Here is a 23354-nt window from a genome sequence, read left to right as displayed (position 1 = left end):
GAATTCTCCAGCCACCCTCTCTAAGGGTAGACCTATTGTATTAAAATTACCAAAATCTGCAGGATTGGCTTGTAAATCTTTCAGTTCTTTACAGCCTCAAGAAATGAGAGTCTTTACAGGTTTATACCAAACATGGACAATAAAAAGCTCCCAAACACTTTTTTTTTTGGAGTCGGGGAAAGCTAATACAGAGGAGCAAGGCTAGGGCACTTTAACCATGAGAGTTAAATCCATTAAACACAACCACGAAGAGATTCGGGGCAGGGTACAAGCATCAGTCCGTGTGTGTGCATAACGGCCTGGCGATGTGGGCAGCGTGGGGGCTCTCCTGGCAGGCAGGCCCCCCAGACACTGAGAACCAGTGGAAAGAACCCCACGCGGTCATGCACACAGAAGCCCCGGCAGGAGGAGAAGCCTTTGAGAGCAGCCAGTGAGCAGCGGGCTCACTCTGAAGGCTCCCGGGCTGCCAGACCCTCGTAGGGAAGCTCTAGGCCTTCGCACACCCTGTTCTTCACTGAATCACTTCTGGTTTGTCGGGACTGAGGCAGACCTGTGGGGAGGAGTGCTAAAATTGTAATCAAGGATAAAGCCAAGTGCCGGTTTTACAGATGCATTGTGTGTGTAGCAACTCAGGAAATGGCTCCGGCAGGCTGGCAGGCTGTTCCTATCCCGCCAGCCACCCAGGCCCTTGTGATCTGCAAGGCTACCCATCAGCTTTGCCTTCCCTCCATAGGAACTGACCTTTTGGTGATCGGCTGGGTCCAATTGAGAAAGTGTTATCCACAGAGTGAAAGGACACATCCCTTCTTGGAGTAGCCATGAGTCTGCCCGGGGTTGAATGTCCAGTTCATTTATCTACCCGGCTTTAGACACCATAGATTACACCACTCAACAACTGCCTTGCATTTTAATTGGAAAGACAGACTGTAAACAAATAAAGGAGAAAAACAAAGTATGTGCTTTGGAGAAGAATTGGGACTTGGGCAGGTTGTGCCAGAGGGAGAGTTGCTGTATCACACAGGCTGTATCAAGTCAGGACAGCTCCCTCATAAGGGAGTGAGAGAGCAATCCTGGCAGACATCTAAGGAAAAGAGCATCACAGGAGAGGGGACAGAGAGTGCACAGTGGAAGTATGCCTGGAATGTTCAGGGAATAGCCAGGAGGCCAAAGTGGCTGGATGGTAAGGGAAGGAATAGTAGGAGATTAAACTCTGTTCTGCAGTGTGGGGTCAGGTCATAGAGGGCTGTCGGATCATTGTAAGGGCTTTGGCTTTCACACACAGTGAGAGGGACGCCACCCACTCAGTGGCTGAGCATGACGGGATTAGCACGATTTCTCTGGCTTCTGTGTTGAAAACAGGTTGGGGAGAGGCAAGGACAGAAGCAGACAAACCAGTGAGGAGATGGGGGATGTGACCCAGGCAAAAGATGTAATAGTTTGGACCCAATAGTAACATGGGAGTGTGAGCCGTGATCTCATTCTAGTTATATTTTGAAGATTGAGAGAAAATGAGGTCAGTGGTGACTCCAAATACTTCGGCCTGAAGGAGTCTCCTCTGCTGAGAAGGACAAGGCCTTGGGAGGCGCAGGCCTGGGGGAGTCAGATCATGAACATAGTAAGTTCTAAGTGGAAATATCTGGAGTTTGGAGGGAGTTCCAGGCAGGAGATACGAATGCAAGCAGTGTGTAACATGTGCCTGCTGACTTGGAGAGGGACCTGACGACCGCCCTTTCTCTCTTGCCTGCATGTTCTGTGAGGCGGAAAGAAAGGAAAGAGTTATTAAAAAAAACAAAACAAAAAAGGCCAGTGCAGGAGTTCCTAACTTGATTAGAAAATAGGCTTAAGAACACGAGTCCCACCTGTGCAGGCTTCCCTTTACCCCCAGGTTGGGGGGAGGGGGTGTTCTTCCACTCACTTCTTGCATATTTATGAGGACTGATGGAACTTGGGAATGCAGAAATACTGTGGGCTCTCGGGGCTCTAGCTCATGAAATAGTGTGACCCCCAAGGAATCACAGTCTCCTCCTTTGATCTTCCTTCCACCCCTGCTCACTCAGCCACTCAGTGTTCCCCTCTCCGTGCCCCAATCAGTGAACTTACCTTTACTTTTTCTTCTCCAGTTACACAGATGTTATTGATGTTGTCCAGGCCCTGCAGACCCATCCAGACTCAAATGTCAAGTCCTGCTTCACCATTGGTGCCATCACGGCGTGCGTGGAGCCCCTGAGCTGCTACATGGAGCACAGGTACGGACTTAGGACCACATCCAGCCCGTAGGACACGGTGTGTTTAATGTACAGAAAGCAGTTTTCTGTCATCCACTAGGAGACACATCTTTATGTTTGTTTTTCTTGGAATGTGTCAGTCTACCTTACTTGCTCTGTTGTTACTTGATTAGTGCCAGGTTCTCAGGAGACCCCTTTGGACTAGCAGCCTCTCACCACTTTTCTTCGTGTATGAAAAAGTTCATCTGGGGCAGTGGAACTTGAAACAGCTTTTTCCAGAAAGAAATGTCCATGGAAGCCTTTTCTGTTCGTTTTTACTGCAGGGAAACAGCTTCTTCCAGAAGGAAATGTCCATGGCAGCCTTTTCTGTTCATTTTTACTGCAGGGGAAGGGCCTGTGTCCCAAGGCTCTTGGACTGTCTTACAGATACTTTTTCATATGGTTATGCTGTCTTAACTGCCATCTTACCTCAGTTCATGACAACATTCATTCTCACTACTAACAGAAAAATTTTTATTTTTAACTTTGGACATAATATGACAACAACAAAAAATTCATCCATAATCTCATACAACTCAATGTAACTATTATAATTTCTTTAAGATTTTTTTTTTTTTTAATTGGGGAAGGGGAACAGGACTTTATTGGGAAACAGTGTGTACTTCCAGGACTTTTTCCAAGTCAAGTTGTTGTCATTTCAATCTTAGTTGTGGAGGGTGCAGTTCGGCTCTAGGTCCAGTTGCTGTTGTTAGTTGCAGAGGCAACTAACACAGCCCACCATCCCTTGCGGTAGTCGAGGAGATGAACCGGCAACCTTGTGGTTGAGAGGCCGCACTCCCACCAACTGAGCCATCTGGGAGCTCAGCGGCAGCTCAGCTCAAGGTGCTGTGTTCAATCTTAGTTGCAGGGGGCACAGCCCACCATCCTTTGTGGGATTCATGGAGTTGAACCAGCAACCTTTTGGTTGAGAGCCCACTGGCCCATGTGGGAATCGAACCGGCAGCCTTCGGCGTTAGGAGCACGGAACTTCAACCGCCTGAGCCACCGGTCCAGCACCCTATTATAAATTTTTTTTAATTCTTTCCCAGTCTTTTTGTGTGCATGCGTTTTTATAGTTGTGGTGTACATATAATTTTATATCCTTCTTCTTAGGTTCACATACAAACATATTATGTAAGTGAACATATATATGTTCCCATATCACAGTGGTACTTACATTTTGATTAATTATATAATCGTTGATTATGTGGATAAACATAATTGTCTTAACAGTTTCTTCCCTGTCAGTCACATAGATTGTCTCAAACTTTTTGTTATTATAAGTAATGCTGTGGGAACATCTTTATCCACATGAATTTCTCAAATTTTAAATAATTTCCTTAGAATAGGTTCCTCAAAGAGATGTTATTTAAGTGTATGATCAGTTTTATTACTCTTTATTCACATTTCCAAATTGCTTTTTGAGTAGGTTTTACAGTTTGCACTGCCCCAGTGGTGTCTCAAAGTACCTATTTCATCATGAAAGCATTCCTGAGAGGGGAGAGTTTCAAGCATTACATTGTCTCTTCATAGAGCCTCTCCTTTCAGCCCAGTGGAATATTCCCAGGTCTGCAATCATGTGGTCTTTCTGGTTAGTCCATGTTGTTATCTCCTGGTAAATGATTGACCTATCCTTAGACCTTCATCTGAAAAAACTCCCTTCCTGTTTGGATCCCGAGTTGATATTTTTAGATTTCTCATAGAAATTACACTAGAGGTTACGTCCCTGATCACCTTGACTGATCCCGAGAAATGTCTTCATCATTCTGTCTTCTCTTTGGCTGAGACCTGGGTTCTGCTCTCCCATAGAAAAGCCCAGGTGGTCTGTTTTCCTTCTGTCGTAGGTTAGGATACTATAGTGAATGCTGAGCATCACCTTGTACTTCAGACCGCCAGGTTGACTCTTACATGCCACTCCTTCTACCATTCGTGTCTCTTCTTTTTGTCAAGTTTCTATTTAAAGATGAATTAAAGCAGAAGGAAGTGTAACATGGGACTAGATACTACCATAGATAGATACCACCATAAAAAATGTAGGAAAACATAGTAATAAGAAAACAACAGATGGAGGTTATACTTCGGAAGAATTAGCCCAGACAAATACTCTTCTGCACTGTCGGAAAATAAGAAGAGGAGCTAACAGGATGGGGTGGATAAAGCTCAAGGAATTGATATAAAAGGCCTGGGGAAATGGGCAGGAGGGACCTTCTTGGGGTGATAGAAGTGTTCTAAAATTGAACTGTGGGGTGGTGACACAACTCTAAATTTACTTTGAAAACATCATTGAATTGTACATTTAAATGAATGACTTATGATATGCAAGTTATACCTCAATAAAACTAAATAGAAAAGATCAGAGGCAAAAAGGAGTTTAGCGAACAAAGGTAGATGGAAAATGAACTGTTAGAGGCCTGGAAAGAAAATAAAGATAATAATAAAATCACTATGGAAATGAAAATCTCAGTCAAAGCCAAGAGCAACCCTCAAACCCTGTAGGGCTGCCACTTCCTTCACCAGAAAACGGGGTCTGCTTACCATAAATTCCTTCACTCACCTTGCTCACTGCCAGTGGGAGTCTTGTGGTACATCTGGTTGGTAGAACTTAGATCACATGCCTGTACCAGACTGCAAGAAAGACTGGAAAAGCCCTTTTCTGCAGTTGACAAGAGGCATGGGCTGCCTAAGTCCAAGCCTAGGGTGGGCATTTAGAAGGGACTGGGCAGTCCAAAATATGACATGTGTTCTGCAGTGTTCAAAACAACACTTTATAATCTCAATGAACTGGAAATAATCCAAATGCTATTTAGGGACTGGATTCCAAGTGCTAATTAGAGCCTGGTTAAATTTGGGGATATCCATCTAATGGAATATTATGCAGACATTTTAAAAATCAAGTCAGTTTTTATGTACTAACATAGAAAAATGCCCACAATGTTTTGTGAAGTGAGAAAAGCAAATTGCCCAAAACAATATGTATTTTTTTAAATGTTTATTTGTATATTCATAGGAATATCTAGAAGGAAACATATCAAATGTAATAGTGGTTTCTCCTGGGAAATGGCCACTTTCTTGGGGACCAGTATTGGCTGATGGGGAAACCATTTGATATTTTATAATATGTATGTATATTGCTTTGTAAAAATATAATGTTATTGAAATATAATTCACATACCATATAATTTTTTTACAGTCACTCCCCATTCCTTCCTCCTCCCAACCGTTGGCAACTATTTGTCTACTTTCTGTTTCTGCAGATTTGCTTATTCTGGACATACATATAAATGGAAGCATATAATATGTGGTCTTTTGTGTCTGGCTTCTTTCACTTAGCATAATGTTTTCAGGGTTCATCCATGTTTCAGCACTTCATTTCTTTTATGGCCAAATAATATTTTATTGTATGAATATATCACATCTTATCCATTCATCAGTTGATGGACATTTGAGTTGTTTACACCTTTTGTCTATTATAAATGATACTGCTATGAACATTTGTGTACAAGTTTTCATGTGGTCATATGTTTTCCAGTCTCTTAGATATATACCTAGTGATAGAATTACTGAATCATGATAACTGTACATTTCAATTTTTGAGGAGCTGCAAACTGTTATCCATAGCCACTGTACCATTTACCTTCCCACCAGCAATGTATGAGTGTTCGTTTCTCCACGTCTTCACCAATACTTGTTATTGTGTGTATTTTTTATTTTAGCCATCCTAGTGTGGAGTGGTATCTCCTTGTGGTTTTGATTTGCATTTTCCTAATACTAATGATACTGAGAATTTTTTCCTTTGCTTATTGGCTGTCTGTGTATCTTCTTTGGAGAAATATCTAGTCAAATCCTTTGCCCATTTTTAAATTGGGTTGTCTTTTTTATTGAGTTTGAAGACTTCTTTATATATTCTGAATCCAAGTTCTTTATCAGGTATTTGATTTGTGGAAATTTTTCTCCCATCAGTTATCCTTTTTCCTTGATATTATTCTTTGAATCACAAGATTTTTATTTTAATGAAGTCCAGTTTATTTTTGGACTTCATATTTTTTCATACCTAAGAAACCATTGCCTAATTCAAGGTCACAGAGATTTACCCCTGCATTTTCTTCTAAGTGTTTTAATAGTTTTAACTCTTAGATTTAGGCCGGTCTTCCATTTTGAGTTCATTTTGTATAAGGTGTGAGATAGGAGTCCAACTTCATTATTTTGCAACTGGATATCCAGTTTTCCCAGCATCATTTGTTGAAAAGACTTATTCTTTCCCCATTAAATTGTCTTACCATTGACTAACCGGTTGAAACTAATAGAACTAACAGTCAAAACCAGTTGACTATAAATATGTAGGTTTATTCCTGGATTCTCAGTTATATTCCATTGATCTATATGTCTGTCTTTATGCCTGTATCACACTGTTTTGATTATTGTACCTTTCAGTAAGTTGTGAAATTGAGAAGTAAGAATCTTTCAACTTCATTCTTATTTTTCTAAATTGTTATGGCTATTCTGAGTCCCTTGCATTTCCATATAAATTTTAGGATCAACTTGTCAGTTTCTGCAAAGAAGCTCAAATTTTGATAGACATTGCATTGACTTTATAGAACCATTTGGGGATTATTGCCATATTAAAAATAGGCAGTCTTTCAATCCATGAACATGGATATATCTTTCCATTTATTTAGGTCGTTAGTTTCTGTCAGCAATGTTTTGTGATTTTCAGTTTGCAAGTCTTGTGCTTCCTTTGTTTAATTTATTCCTAAGTATTTTACTCTTTTTGATATTATAAATGGAATTGTTTTCTTAATTTCATTTTGGAATTTTTCATTGCTAGTGTATAGACATGCAATTTGATTTTTGTATATTGATCTTATATCCTGCAGCCTTGCTGAACTCATTTATTAATTCTATTAGTTTTGGGTTTTGTTTCTTGTTTTTGGATTTTTTTTTTAATGGACTTCTTAGGATTTTCTACATACAACAGCATGTGATGAATGAATAGATAGTTTTACTTTGTCTTTTCCATCTGGATGCCTTTTATTTCTTTTTCTTGCTTAATTGCCCTGACTAGAACCTCTAGTGTAATGTTGGGTACAAGTGGCAAGGGCATCCCGTCTTTGTTGTTCCTTATCTGAAAGGGAGAGCATCTAGTCTTTAACCATTAAGCTTGATGTTAGCTATAAATTGTATATTATTTTTACAATAAAAAAATTTTTGACAATTTTTTAAAATTCTAATTTCAGTTTTTTGGGTGTTTCTTTTTAAGTGGATACCTTAGCAAAAATAAAACTTGCATCATTGCCTCTAGATCATGTTTGGGGGGAAAAAAACAGGTGGGAGAAGAGCATAGTAGTGCTTATTTTTCCTTTCTGTGACATGGGCGTTAATATGGCTTCTTTAATCTAGGAGGTGGGCTCAGTTTAGCTTTAAAATGAGTCTATGTGAGATTTGACTGATGTCTTGAGTCTAGTAGGTTTCATTCAGTGAGTTTCTGTTGGGTGTCTGCTGTGTGCCAGGACCATTCTAATTATTGAGGGGGCAGCAAGGAACAAGTTAGCCCAGGTATCTGCTCTTATGATGTCTACGTTTTTGTAGATATGCACGTAGGAATTGGAATAGATTATATCAGTATCATTTATTAGTTGACTAAACTTTTATATAAATCATGTACTTGGTTGGCATACTGCAAAATGCATAATACCATACCTGTGTAAGGCTTAGGAATATATTGTAATTACAGCCATTTTTGTTATTCACATGAAGAGCTGGTCGGTAACCAGTATAGTATATCCATTATTTCAGTATTTTTGGTGCAGAACTTTTCTGCTATGTTTAAGACTCCTATGCCAGGCACTGTTTATTTTCACAGTTTAGTAGGGGGGATAATATGTAGAAAAGGAAAGAAGTGAGCCAACATTTACTTCGCACTATTTGTCTGGCACTGTGATGCTTTACTCCTCTTAATCCTGAAAATCCCTTTAAGGCAAGCATCATTAGTATGTTTTACCATGAGGGAGCTACTCAGAGAAGTTAAATAATTTTCCAAATGTCACACTAGTGGCATGTACACAATCATGATATGGGGTAGAAAGTGCCGTAATAAAAGATTAATGCAATTTTATATGAATTACAAAGAAGCAGTGATAACTCCCAGTTGGATTAGGAAAGAAAACCACCATATGAATTGGAAGGACTGGGATACCAAAGATGCCAAGATACGACAAATGACATTCCAGTTTTAGGGACTCATATGTATGCAAGGCCATGTGTTCTGAATATTTTCTTTGCAGGTGCTTAAAGGGAGCAGCTTGATGACCCTATCCCATCAGAGGTTTAAAACATGAGCATCCAACCTGTGATTGGATAAGATACCTTGAGGGGAACTTTGCTCAACCTTATCTAAGATGCCTCTGGTGTGCAGTGCTGTGGGCTACTGTGAGAAACGGGGCTAAGAAGGGCCTGTAAGGGCATGTATTCTAAAGTCACAGGAACTTGATGGGGACACACTTTCTAAGAATGTGTTTGCTGTGTGGCTGGCTATTTGGTGGACTGTGAGTGTGGTGAAGTCAGTGAGTTCTGTTCTTGGGATCCTCCGGTGTGGTTGTTCCACAGCTCTTAACCTTGGCTCGGGGTTCCTCCTTGGCATTCTTCAGAAACCATGAGGGAGTCAGACAAGAGACTAGATCCACAGCCCAAAAAGTGGTACTCATCTAGCTCAGGCGTCCACCAAATTTGGTTCCATATGGTGTGTGTCTGGCAGTTTTCAGAAATCAAATAGAAGGATGAAGGCTTGCTACCACCAAAGAAATTGCAGGAGAGAAATTCCCCCAGTGTTTTGAACAGCATTAAGAGCTGCCACTTAAACCAGCAATGATTCAGAAGTTTGGCTGCAGGAAGCATCTCACTTGCAGGGGAAGAAAACACAGGAGCTCTGTGGTACCAAAAAGACCTGGGTCACTGCATAAGCCCTCCCACTTCCTCACTTCATGTGAGGTCTCGGGCAAAGTGCTTAGACTGCTTAACCATTTAAAACCCACTCCTCTCAGCTTTTAAGTCCCCGAGGCACAGGGTAGATGTGAGGACAGAACAAGATTGTGTTATAGATGTGAACTGCTTGCACAGTGCCCAGCCCCATTGTAAGAACTTGATAAAAGGCAGCTGTTCTCATTAGTGTTCTTTCTTCCCTGAGAAAAGCACTATGATCTTTTAGGAGATTGAAAACACTGAGAGTATGAGTTTTTCTCTGGAGCTTCTTCCTTCAAAGCTACAGTTGTTAACTAACTCACGCTTTGGATCAGTCACCCTCACCTGCTTCATTTGTGATTCAGTCAGTCAGTTTCCTGCTTCTTATTTACTATTTAAAGCTCAGAATGGAATTAAAGGAGAACCGGCACGCATGTGCACATGAGGCGAAGCATGGCAGTTTTGGTACTGAAGGCCCTGGCAGAGTTAGGTAAATGTAGTTCTCATTTTCCCTTGAGATTCCCTCCTTACTCTAAGGACAGTATCTCTATAGTCTAGACTGGCCATGCCCCTGTATCCCCTTTTCAACATTTAACCAAAAATGGGCCAAGTAGGGACTTCTGTGGGGATCGTGGCTTAAGGAGCTTTGGTTCAAAGCTCTGAAAACCTCTTGCATGACCATGGCTCTCCTTAATGCTCAGTACTCCCTGCCACTTGCCCCCCTGAGCAAGTCATCTTGGATATCAGTGACATTCACATTTTTGTGGGAAATAATCAATGACAACTCTGACATTAATGGTTTTAAAATATTTCTCTTTTTCCCCCCTAGATTTCTCTTTCCTAAATGTCTTGACCAGTGTTCACAAGGTAAGCAATATGCGTTACTTCCCGTTTGCATGCCTTTCAAATTCTGTTTAGATGCAACAGACTTCTTCATGCTCCTTCCTACCATTCTAAAAGCTAAAACAAACCAAATTACTCCAGGGAAAACTTTGACATCTTTTATTTTTATCATATTTAATAGGCAGATTCTTCCAGAGTTTGTCTCTTAATGATGACAAATTGCCATGGCAACACCTGTCCTGAGCTGGCCTTAAATCTGCCCTGGCCTTCCAAATAATATCAGTGGATCAATAGGTGTTCCTGGCCTCTGGATCAAGATCTTGTTCCTCCTGTCTCATGAGTGCAAAGTATGCCCCAATAGAACCTTCTCCCTTAATCACCCCCTCCCCACCACCACTACATACACAGGGGTTTTTCACACCTCCTTGGTAACATTTAGAAAAATCCACCCATCCTGTAGGTTAGACTCAACCTTGCGTTGTCCTACTATCTGGCAACTCTGGAAGCAGCACTTTTTAATCATATTAGCTATGGTGCCTGGAGACCCAGAATAACTTCTGAATATCCTACAGTGGTGATAAAATGCTCATTGTTGTCAGAAGACCTGGGAGCTGCGCTTCCTGAGCCATCCCAGCAAGTAGAAATCAGACAGAAGAAAATAACTCGGTGTCCCAGCACAGTTGCGCCTGCTGAGCGCACTGCCCGTCCACAGGGAGCGGAGACAACAGAGCATACCAAAGCTGTTGTCTTAGCAAACAGCTGAGCTGGGTGCTGCACAGGGCGGGAGGCCAGGTCGCTGGAGGGAGGAATGTGTGTGTTGGACTGCTGCACCAGGAGTCTCGAGTCCAGCTTTGAGAGGCCTCTGTTGCTTTCCAGGCACTGTACCCCATCAGAGTGGAATGGGCCCACCCTCAGTATGCACCTCAGGTAGATGAAGGAAGATTTATGAAGGTTAGGATCTGATGACAGATTAGATGTGGGGCCTGAGTTGGAAAAGGGGTATCTAGGATGACTCCTAGGTTTCTAGCTGGAGAGAGTGGGAAGGTTTGTGGTACCTGTCTTTGAAATAGAAAATATAGGAGAAAACAAGCCCAGGAGCTAACCAAGGAAAGCTACCTGGTCTCAGATACATGTTTTGGAAGTCATGGTCAAAGCCAAAGGTATAGGCTATATATAGTCAGCTCCTGCCCATCACATTATTGCCACCCGAGTGTTCCTTGGCTCATTGGTATTTTCCCCCTCAGTGCCCCTCTGCTTTTTCTGCACATAAAGCACAGATGGTCAGGCTGCCCTGGCAAAGAGCCTTAGGGAAGTGCTCTATCTTCACTGTCCACGAACCTGGGCCAGTACTACAAGACAAACCATTCTCTCTGGCACTTAGTAGGCATATTTCATTAACATTGCCTCCCAACCCTGTTCAAAGGTAACTTGTGTGATTTTATAAAGCTAGGGATGTACTCCAATCTGGACAGATAACCTTAAGGCCATACGCTGTTATCTGAACTCCAAGGGGCTTGTGGAGTGACTGTGCCTTGATAAATATCTTCCCCTGGCATCTGGGCCCAGGGGACTGTATGGACTGATCTGACCTGGCTGACCATGGGCATGGCCTGGCTGGGGAGGGAGCAGATAAAAAGCAAGTACAGTTGACCATTGAACAACATGAATTTGAACTGCGCAGGTCCACTTATATGTGGATTTTTTTCCAACAAATACTGTAAATGTATTTTCCTTATGATTTGCTTAGTATTTTCTTTTCTCTAGCTTACTTTATTCTAAGAATACAGTATATAGTACATATAGCATACAAAATATATGTTAATTGAAGGCTTCCCTTTAACAGTGGGCTATTAAGTTTTGGGGGAGTCAAAAGTTACACGCAGGTTTTTTTTTGTTTGTTTTTTTTTTAAAGATTTTATTGGGGAAGGGGAACAGGACTTTATTGGGGAACAATGTACTTCCAGGCCTTTTTTCCAAATCAAGTTGTTGTCCTTTCAATCTTAGTTGTGGAGGGTGCTGTTCAGCTTCAATTTGTTGTTCTTTCAGTCTTAGTTGTGGAGGGCACAGCTCAGCTCCAGGTCCAGTTGCCGTTGCTAGTTGCAGGGGGCACAGCCCACCATCCCTTGCGGGAGTTGAACTGGCAACCTTGTGGTTGAGAGTCTGCGCTCCAACCAACTGAGCCATCTGGGAGCTCAGCAGCAGCTCATCTCAAGGTGCCGTGTTCAACCTTAGTTGCAGAGGGCGGAGCCCACCATGCCTTGCGGGACTCGAGGAGTTGAACTGGCAACCTTGTGGTTGAGAGCCCACTGGCCCATGTGGGAATCGAACCGGCAGCCTTCGGAGTTAGGAGCATGGAGCTCTAACCGCCTGAGCCACCGGGCCGGCCCTACATGCAGGTTTTTGACTATATGCTCCTAACCCCCACTTTGTTCAGGGGTCATCTGTATTTCTTTTATCCTTGGAGATTTGGTGGCTCACGTGGAGGTGGGATCTGCCACCAGTAGACAAACACTTTATGTCCCAAGGGGAGCATATTACCTCCCTTTGCTCCTATTCATGAGTCAGGCTTCCTGACTCATTGCTTTTACAACAAAGGATTATTTTACAATAAGAAAAGGATGATATTTTAGTCCCAAGACGATGTGTTACAGAAATCTAAGGATTAGGAAATAACCTCAGTGCTTTTAAACAGCTAGCAAGGCTCATTATAATGCTAGCTTGAAAGCAGAGGCAGAGATATTTTACTATCATGCCCTCCTTTTAGAAGTATCTATAGGTAGATAAAAGAAGTGAACTTTGTTTCCTCCTGGGTTGGTGGAAGCCTTTAGTCCAGACTGGGATGGTCAAACAGACCTCAGAGATGTTTCTCTGGGCTCACTCACAGCCCAGACTGGGGAGACCTTGGCCAAATCTGGGTATCAACTCCTTGATACAAAGCAGAAGGAAGCTACTGGCCCAAGCTGGATGAAACCGCCCACCGTCCCCTCTTCACCCTGTGCTCTGGTTAACTGCTGTACCTGCCTCGCAGATGGTATTTCCTCTTGGCAGGTGGCAGTTTGCATAGCTGGCCTAAGGAATGCTAGAGATAATCCTTTTGCTTGTTTCCCTATAAAGAAAAGCCCCTTTTCTATGTCCAACTCCTGACCTAGAATCCCAAGCCCACAGGATTTCTCTACATGGTATTTGTTAGGCAGACAATACTGTGGGTAAGATGTCTGTTAGCAACCAAGATTCCAACCTTTTTCTGGGCAGGCCAGGCCTATGCTTGTAACATTGGTGCACGCCACTTAGGTTGGCATGTTGGCACTAGTCTGACTCTCCAGTTTCTTTTGCCCAAGAAGATACTACACAAGAGTCCTAGGGCCGTTATAGGTCTTTACTCAGCTTTTCCTGGCTCCTCACTGCGAGACCCACCGCAGCCATTCTTGTCTTCCACCCCTGGGACTCGCACGGATCTCTTGTAGGATCCGGCTGCCGTATCTACCATCTCCGGAATGTGCTGAGCCTTCTAGAACCTCTTCCTGCCTCCCCACTGTGCCACATTCTGGGCCTGGCCTCCTCATCTTGCCTCACTCAGTTTCCAGAGCCCCAGTCACTTCCTGTGGCTGCACCAGAGCATGGGGTTCTGGTGTTAGGCTCACCAGGCTGTCTTTCCTGTCTCCCCTGCAGCCTCCAGAGTGACCTTCCTAAATAGGAATGGGGGCACAGGCACCAACAGTGTCACCTTCATTAGGAGATTTCCCTGACATTCTAGCTGAGAATGGTCCATCTTATTGTTATAGCTTCTGAACAGAAAGGGCATGTGAGGAACCTTTTAAAACAGAATAAACAAAATGCTAACATATTTTCCATTTGAATTTCCAAGTCATGTGCTGTTGCTGCAACTAGGTCTTACATGGAGACCTTGAGGATAGGGGTTTTGAGTGTGATAGAAACTTTTAAGAAAATGCGATAATATATATTCCTGTATACTTGGATATGCACAGACTCTCTGAGGAAGCATACCCCAAATCTGGTTATCAGTGGTTGCCTCTGGGGAGGAGAACTAGGGCTCAGTGCCGCAGGAGGGAAGAAGAAACTTTGTACTGAATACCTTTTTGTACTTTATGAATTTTGTACCAAAAATACGTATATACCAGTAAGTCTTAGAAACCTTTTTGTGATAGCTGTCTGGTGAATGGGATTTGCTCAGACTTTTTTATGTAAGAAAAATTTGGGCCTGTGGGAGCCCCACAGGGTAGCTGCTTAAGCAGCTGCCTTGGGAGGTCAGGTTGCATGTATATTTTATTGCACTTGATTCTTTTGTTCATGTGTTCAGCAGATCTTTATCCAGTACCTGCTCTAACCCACATGGGGGATTAGCAAACGCTTCCAGAAGAGGTGCTATTCAGATTATCTTTGCCCTGAAGGAGTTGGGCCAACACAAAGGAGGGGAAGGAAAGCAGGAGTGAAGGGCCTGACGTGGCCAGAGCATACCCAGGGCATTGAGGAAATGCAGCATGGCAGATGGGTCAGGCAGGCCAAGAGGTTAAGATACTAGCCTAGCAGTAACTGGAACGCACTGAAATATTTTAAGTAGAGAAGGGATGTAATCAAATTGATGTTTTTGAAAGATTACTCTGACTGCAGGAGAAAGAATGATTTGTAGTAAAGGAAGCCTGGCAGTGGAGAGAATGAGCAGTGACCTAATAAAGAGAGTGGTGGTCTGAACAGGGCACATGGTGACAGGGATTGAGAGTGGATGATGGATCCAAGAGCCGTTTAGCATTAGCATTGACAAGACCGAGAGGAGGACTCAGGTGCCTCCACAGTCCAGGTTTGGGGACCTGGGCAGGCAGTGTGCCTTTTCACCAAGCGACCAGAGGAGGCAGAGCTGCACCTACCACTTGGAAGTCAGGGAAAGCCATTGAGGAAACTCACCTTTGACTCCTTAGAGATCTCTCAAGTGCTGTGCAGAGGTAGATGGGCCATGTCTGCCTAAGGTCGACTTACTAGCTGAGCGCCAACAGACACCGGAGAAGAGCAGGACCTGTATCTCAGAACCAAGGACGCAAAAGATCCCAAAACAGTCCATCAGCACTTAGGAAGCAGGTTCTGTGCTCAGCAGACAGGCTCTAACTCCTCATGGCTGCAGTCCCAGGCCCACCGCATAGCCTTTGTGTGTGCCCTTTCCACACTGTAACACGCAGCCATCGGTGTGAAGCGCCTAGTCCCTCTTCCCTGGTCATGAATGGAGTGCGTCCAGATGATTTATGAGATTAGATTCAGTCTTTAGCATTTTGGAATACTTTTCTCATAAGGACGGGTGGTGAGGGAAAGGAAGTATCTCTAACTTCTGCCTCAGAGCAGAGGCAGGCGCCAGGGGTCCTGGAAGTTGCCTTAAACTAGAGATGGACCCTCAGCTGAACCATGGACTCAGCAGCCTGGGCTGGTGGAGTGCACATGACTTCACTTCCTGCTGGTTGCTATGGCTGGGGCCCACAGGCCACAGCCGCCTCTGTCTGTCTGAGGAGTGGATCAGACCAGGCCCCTCCGTGTACATGTAGAAGTCCCATCTCAGGCGGATGCTCAGCTGATGGTGGTGGTGGTGGTGGTGGTGGTGGTGGTGGTGGTGGGTTTCATTTAATGAGTTCTCACTACCTGTAGGCCCTGTGGTAAGCATTTTACTGATAACCTGGAGCTAGGTGTTACTGTTCCGTCTAACAGAGCTGGAAACTTGGGCTCAGAGAGAAAGTGGAGCAATTTGCCTGATGTCACTCATTAGTAATTAGTGGAGCCCCAAATTCATACTCAGGTTTGCCTGGCCCTAAAACCCATTCTTTAATCTTTACATTGTACTATCTTTTTACATATAAGTCCTATATTTTAAACACCACCTATGCTGTTCAGAGGAACTTTTGTAGTTCAGAGAAGGGAAGAGAGCAGGGTGACATGAAGAGAGGATTGAGATGGTAAGGTATTAAGGAAGGTTTTAAAGAAGAAGTAAACTTTACCAAAATTAAAAGGTAAAGAAAGAGCTTAAGTGAAAAAAAAGTACAGAACAGTGTAGTGTGTGACAGTTTATGGGGAAAAAAATTATACACACATATTTACATATACTTTTTCCCCCAGCATATCTCTAGAAGAAGATGTAAGATTCTGATAACTGTGGTTGCCCCCAGGGAGGGGAACTAGGTGGCTGGGGAGGATGGGAATTTATTTTCTCTGTGAACTGTTCTGTACATTGTTTGAGTTTTGCCCTCAGAAACTAAATACAGCTAATTTTTTTTAAAGATTTTATTGGAGGAGGGGGAACAAGACTTTATTGGGGTACAGTGTGTACTTCCAGGCTTTTTTCCAAGTCAAGTTGTTGTCCTTTCGATCCTAGTTGTGAAGGGTGCAGTTCAGCTCTAGGTCCAGTTGCTGTTGTTAGTTGCAGGGGGCGCAGCCCAGCATCCCTTGTGGTTGAGAGTCCGCACTCCAACCAACTGAGCCATCCGGGAGCTCAGCAGCAGCTCAGCAAAAAGTGCCATGTTCAATCTTAGTTGCAGGGAGCAGAGCCCACCATCCCTTGCAGAAGTCGAGGAGTCGAACCGGTAACCTTGTGATTGAGAGCCCACTGGCCCATGTGGGAATCCAACCGGCAGCCTTCAGCATTAGGAGCACGAAGCTCAAACCGCCTGAGCCACCGGGCCGGCCCCAGCTAATTTTTTTTTAACTGAACACTTGACTGAAGTAGTGTTAGTACGGAGTCTTCTGTACTGAATATTCATTATTCAGGATCCTATAATTACAACGTTATTTAGGAAAGATGAACGAAGCCTTCATAATTTAGAGATAGTCACTTATGAACTAACCATTTATAAAGCTAATCTCGACTAGTAAAAAGATTGATGATCAGCATTGAATTTTTTTAGGCACAGAATTGATGATGACACCTCTGAGAATTATATTACAAAATAGAATATAAACGTTTAAAATCTTAAACACCTATAAGTGAAACTATACAGAGGGTGCCAAAAAAAATGTACACACATTTTAAGAAAGGGAAAAACTGTATTAAACTTGTAATACTCAATATATACCCATAACAAAAGATAAATAGTCATATGTATACATTTTTGGGGCATGCCTGGTATTTAACAAAAAATTAGGAGGCAGCAAGATGCTCTCTACACATCTTTCAAAGTGGGAGATCAATAAAGTTTAAAGCTGTTAAATCAAGTTATAAAGAGTTAGTTGTATCCTTTAAAGATATAAAAGTTTTTACTAGAGGAACTAAAATTATTAATGTAACCATCCAGAATGTGGTAGTGAAGTGGGAGGAATTTAAGGGTATACCATCTTCCCCATCTGTCATACTGAAAAGTCAATAGACATTGTCTAAAGATGATGTTATAAGAAATAGTGATTTAGATCTGTTATTACAAAACAATAGGATAGCTATCATAAGAACCTAAAACAAACTATAAACCTAACACTTATCAGAAGAAAACAGAAAACAAAGAATGCAAAGATCATACCGCTAAAGGAAAAATAAAAAAATTAAAACAAAATCCAATATAAACAAGGTGACAGAACCAAAGTGTCATAAATATAAAAGGGATAAACACGTAAAAGGAGAAGTATCTCGATTAAACCAAAAAACAAAACCTAATGATACAATGCTCTGTACAAGAGAAGCATCTAAAATTTAAGGATAATGATAAAAGAATGGGCAAAGACATAACAGGCAAATGCAAACAAAAAGAAACATAATATTAACAGTTGAATTCAAGACAAAAAATTGAAGTCTAAGGGCAATTTTTAATAATAAAGGATACCATCTACAACCTGTCATGACTACTTCTTGCCAAATAATTCAAAAGAAAGCTTATATCCTTAAGCTATTACATTATTAAACAAATAACTTTTTAAAATAATGAATTTAAGAAATTAGAAAAAGAACAAGAATTTTTTTTAATTAGTTTATAATAAAAAAGATTGAATCTATAAGAGATCTAGCTGGTGTGTTAAGCAACACTATAGGGATGCAATCAGCAAAATTCAGACTGGAAGACATTTACAGGACATAGTTTTTCAACAAATAAATTACAAAGAAGTAAGGAGAAACTATAGACTGGCAGAGAATTATGCGAAGCACCAATGAAATGTGTGAACTTTGGTTCCTGGTTCAAAAAAATTAACTCTAAGAACACATTCGTGAGACAATCAGAAATTTGAGCACATGGGGGCTGGCCGGTGGCTCAGGCGGTTAGAGCTCCGTGCTCCTAACTCCGAAGGCTGCCGGTTCGATTCCTACATGGGCCAGTGGGCTCTCAACCACAAGGTTGCTGGTTCGACTCCCGCAAGGGATGGTGGCCTGTGCCCCCTGCAACTAGCAACGGCAACTGGACCTGGAACTGAGCTGCGCCCTCCACAACTAAGACTGAAAGAACAACAACTTGAAGCTGAACAGAACCCTCCACAACTAAGATTGAAAGGACAACAACTTGACTTGGAGAAAAGTCCTGAAAGTGCACACTGTTCCCCAATAAAGTCCTGTTCCCCTTCCCCAATAAAATATTTTTTAAAAAACTATGAAAAAAAAAAAAAAAATTTGAGCACAGACTATACTTTCCATATTAAAGAATTTGTTGTTAATCATTAATTTTTTAAAAGAGTCCTTATTTTACTCTACCGAAATATTTTTGGATGAAATAATAGAATGTCTGGGATTGGCTTCAAAATCATCCAGTGAGGAGGAGAGGAAAGGGGGAAAGGCTGGGGCATGGTATGGAAGAAATACAGTTTAGCCAACGTGTTGACAATTCTTGAAGCCTGGTGATGTGGAGACATGGGGGTTCACTGTACTCCTTTTTCTATTTTTGTATATGTTTGAAATTTTCACAATATTAAAAAGTGAATAAAAACAGCTGACTAACAAAAACTCAAATATTATGGCAGAAATGGTGTATATGCTATGATCATAACTATGTAAAAATAAGAATGTGTATGAAAAAGTTACTATAAATTTGTTGGCATGGTGGAATGTGGTAACTTCCCTGATTGCCAGATTCTCTGTAGGGTTACGGGGTTTTACTGCTATATTTTCACAGAAAGGTTGGGAGTGATCAAGGCCCACTCCACAACCTCTTTACATGGGCCACTCTTCCTTTCTGTATCACTGTGTGAATATCTATGTTAGCACTTATCTAGCAATCTTGGATCTGTGTGTGTGACTCCTCCTTGGCTGTACAGTCTGAGAATCTACTGGTTAGCGCCTGATAAATAAATGTCTGTGGTCTGAACTGGTGAAGGTCATTGGTACCAGTTCCTGATGAGGTTAACTACAGGGGATGTAGAAAGGGCCCTCTGATGAAGAAGCTCAGTATCCGCTGGAAAGCAGAATTAAGAAGAGGAGGTTAGGAAGTGTAACTGCTACAAGGTTGAAGCCATTCACTCTAAGAGGTGGCGGCGGGAGAAAAGGGAACAGAATGATGGCTGTGTATGTTGGTGCTGGGATCAGGAGTATCTACACAAGGGGGCACTGGAAGGGATGTTTAAGGGGAGGGAGCAAGGGCCCACTTTTATGTGAGCCGTCAGCCCCAATCAGGACTCGGAAGGCTGACCCATTTTTGGTTTTATTCTGCAGGCCTGGTGAGTAATGTGGTGTTCACCAGTCACACCACAGAGCAGAGACATCCTCTCCGTGTTCAGCTGCAGAGCCTCATCCGGGCTGCCAATCCTACAGCTGCCTTCATTCTTGCAGAAAACGGGATCGTCACCAGGTAATCTTATCAAGTTCACTTCACCCCACAGGACCAGGCACTTTCTCAGATACAGCAGATGCCCTCTGGCTGTGCCCCACAGGCTCTTTCCACTGTATCTAAGACCTGAGCATTTATAGAAGTGCTTTTAATGCTGTGTAAAAATCACCAAAGGATCCCATGTGTTGGTATTCTGTACTGTTTTACAATACTTTGTTTTGATGCATTTACATTTTCATCCATTAATGAATGGAAGTCAAGACTTTCTCAATGTTCTTGTGTTAGGATGTAACAAAAGTGGCATAGAGAACATAGAGAAATTATCTTTTTACTTTATGGACTTGGGTCCAAAAAACAAACTAAAAATAGAATCGGTGACTTCGTATGTGTGTATATATGTAAAAAGCAAATACCTGGTGGTATAGCAATTTTGTTGGCTCAATAAGGCTACTAAAAGGTGTGTACTTTTTATATAGTTCTGACTTTTTTTTAAAAAAAGATTTTATTGGGGAAGGGGAACAGGACTATATTGGGGAACAGTGTGTACTTCCAGGACTTTTTTCCAAGTCAAGTTGTTGTCCTTGCACTCTTAGTTGTGGAGGGCGCAGCTCAGCTCCAGGTCCAGCTGCCGTTGCTAGTTGCAGGGGGCACAGCCCACCATCCCTTGCAGGAGTCGAACTGGCAACCTTGTGGTTGAGAGGACATACTCCAACCGAGCCATCCGGGAGCTCAGCGGCAGCTCAGCTCAAGGTGCCGTGTTCAATTTTAGTTGCAGGGGCGCTGCCCACCATCCCTTGTGGGACTTGAGGAACTGAACTGGCAACCTTGTGGTTAAGAGGACGCGCTCCAACCAACTGAGCCATCCAGGAGGCAGCTCAGCTCAAGGTGCCGTGTTCAGTCTTAGTTCCAGGGGATGGAGCCCACCATCCCTTGCGGGACTCAAGGAATTGAACTGGCAACCTTGTGGTTGAGAGCCCACTGGCCCATGTGGGAATCGAACCGGCAGCCTTCGGAGTTAGGAGCACGGAGCTCTAACCGCCTGAGCCACCGGGCTGGCCTAGTTTTGACTTCTGAGCAATGCAAATATTTTACATATTCAAAAATTAAATCAAGGAGAGAAAAAACAGTACAAACAAAAAAAAGTTAATCCATCTGTACATTGAAGTAATAATAACCACACACAGATGAAATAATTCAAGTAACTTTTGAACATAATCCTCTGTTAGAATCCTGATTCCAAACGATAGCACTGGTTAGAGAAGGGAGATTATAAATATGAAATAGGAAAGGTGAGGAAAAACCCTATAAATGTTGGATTTGAATTGGGGTACTCAAGGTAAATTCATTTTTTAAAAATGTCTATTTCCGAGCTCTTTCCATTGAAAGGGACAATAGCAATAAACACCCCTACCTCTAGATCTTGGTGTCTAAGTACCAATCCACTATAAAGTATCAGGACTCCTTGGAGAATTGGCTGATTGCAGGTCTAAGGCAGGGAAAGTTCAAGGTGAGCCTGGTACATTTTATGCCAAAAAAAAACAAAGACTGGTAGAGATATGTCAAAAGGATAAGGGAACTAGCTTAAGAAGCTCTCACTAGCCAAACTTGCGACAACTTGAGCATAAGAGAAAACGATGATAATAGAGTAAAATGAGTCCATGGTGATACTGAAAAAAAAAACTGGGGAGGGGCAGGATGCTAACTAATAAATAAGGATTTCTAGAACTGGAAAAGCACCATTTTGTGACCTTGAGAATAATACTTAATTTAGGCAAGAATCATCAGTGGGTGCTAAAAGCAGCGGGTGACAGATTGTTGAGGAAAGGGATATTCACTCATCTCAGAGTATCACTCCCCAGACTACTTACTACTTACAAAGAGGAAAAAGTACCTTCACAATGGAAAGGTCTTGCAGGCATGACATTTACCAAATGATTAAACTCAGCAAGACCACTAATGGGACAAACTGACATCTTGTGCCTCTTGTCATGTGATGCTGCGGGAGGGACACAACATCACCTGGGTATTAATCTTGCCAAAAAATATTTAACTAACTCTAATCATGAGGAAACAACCAGACAAATCCAGGTTGTGAAACACAAGACAGCTGACATATACTCTTCAAAAATATCAACACCGTGAGAAACAAAAAGAAGTTGGAGGAATTGTTCCAGATTAAAGGAAAAGAAAGATTATGAATTCAACGGGTGATCCTTGACTGCATCCTGGTCAGTACTTCTCCGCCTTCAATGTACATGTGAATCTCTTGGAGATCTTACTAACTTGAGGGCTCTGATTCTTTGTGTCAGGAATGGGCCCTGAGAGTCTGCTTTTCTAATGAGCTCCCAGGTGACACCCGTGCTGCCGATCCACAGTGTTAAACTCCTTGGGTGTGATTATAATATCTGTACGAGAATGTCCTTGTTCTTAGGAGATGCAGACCGAAGTATTTGGGGTTGAAATAACAGAAAACAAAATGTGTATGCAGATGTGCTTATATGTGTGTATGAGGACAGTGGAGAGAGGAAGCAAAATATTGACATTACGATTGATAGTCCTGGGCCAGCCCAGTAGCTCAGGTGGTCGTTGAAGCGCTGTGCTCCTAATGCCAAGGTCTCCTGTTCGATTCCCACATGGGCCAGTGAGCTGCGCCCTCTACAGCTAAGATTGTGAACAACAGCTCTCCCTGGAGCTGGGCTGCGGTGAGCAGCCAGAGGTTGGCCTAAGCTTCCATGAGCTGCCACGGGCTGCTGTGTCCTGCATGAGTGGCCGGTGGCCAGCATGAGCGGCTGGCAGCCAGCATGAGTGGCCGCAGCCATCGTGAGCGGCAGGCAGCCGGTGAGAGCTGCCGTGAGCTGCTATGAGCAGCCAACCGACTGCCTCAGCTGGGGGAGCGCAAGGCCCATAATACCAGCATGGGCCAGGGAGCTGTGTCCTACACAACTGGACTGAGAAATAATGGCTTTAACCAGAGTGGGGGAGAGGGGGAGGCGGAAGAAGGGGGCAAAAAAAAGATTGATAGCCCTAATTAACCTGGTTTTTTTTCTGTACATTTTCAAAGGAATGAAGACATTGAGCTGATTCTCTCAGAAAATAGTTTTTCAAGTCCTCAGATGCTGCGATCTCGATATTTAATGTATCCTGGCTGGCAAGTATCATTGAAAAGTAGCTAAGATGTCTTTGTAAACCCAATGATTTATTTATTTACAGAACAAAAAGAGAGAGAGAAAGTGAAAATGCCCAGTGTGCTCTATGAAGGTGACAGTGGCAGCTGAAATGGCCTGCCACGCCCCAACAGCTGCTGGCCTTCCCAGGAGCCCAGTGCTCCGCGTCTTGGGCTCCAAACTGGGAGCCTTGGTGATGTTGACTCTTAGGGAGACATCCATTGGGCACCAGGCACTATGGTAGCTTGTGTTTCCTCTGGCCTCTAGTGAGGGTAAGGTGCCTGGCACGGAACCAAGGAGTTATAACCTTCCCAGGTGAGAGAGTCGCTTCTGTTAATACAGTCAGTCCTCTAGGGTTCCCACCTGACAGGTGGGTTTTCTGCTGATATGGCCCAAGGGAT

At 42.8% G+C, this 23354-nt stretch overlaps 1 protein-coding gene across 3 annotated transcripts in view; it reads left to right on the top strand.

The window, feature by feature from the left end:
- The window catches only part of DNAAF9 (dynein axonemal assembly factor 9), a 116834-nt gene that overhangs the window by 82676 nt on the left and 10804 nt on the right, over positions 1-23354 (top strand). For all 3 annotated transcript variants that reach the window (XM_074318060.2, XM_019733763.3, XM_019733761.3), the window contains exons 28-31: positions 2121-2246; positions 10048-10085; positions 19675-19810; positions 22851-22937. In XM_074318060.2, the coding sequence (XP_074174161.2) occupies positions 2121-2246; positions 10048-10085; positions 19675-19810; positions 22851-22937 (387 nt within the window). The remainder of the gene's footprint in view (positions 1-2120; positions 2247-10047; positions 10086-19674; positions 19811-22850; positions 22938-23354) is intronic.

Source organism: Rhinolophus sinicus, chromosome 13, assembly GCF_057876585.1.
Source record: "Rhinolophus sinicus isolate RSI-liver-muscle chromosome 13, RSI-T2T, whole genome shotgun sequence".
Lineage (NCBI taxonomy): Eukaryota > Metazoa > Chordata > Mammalia > Chiroptera > Rhinolophidae > Rhinolophus > Rhinolophus sinicus.
This window is presented reverse-complemented; position numbering and strand designations above follow the sequence as displayed.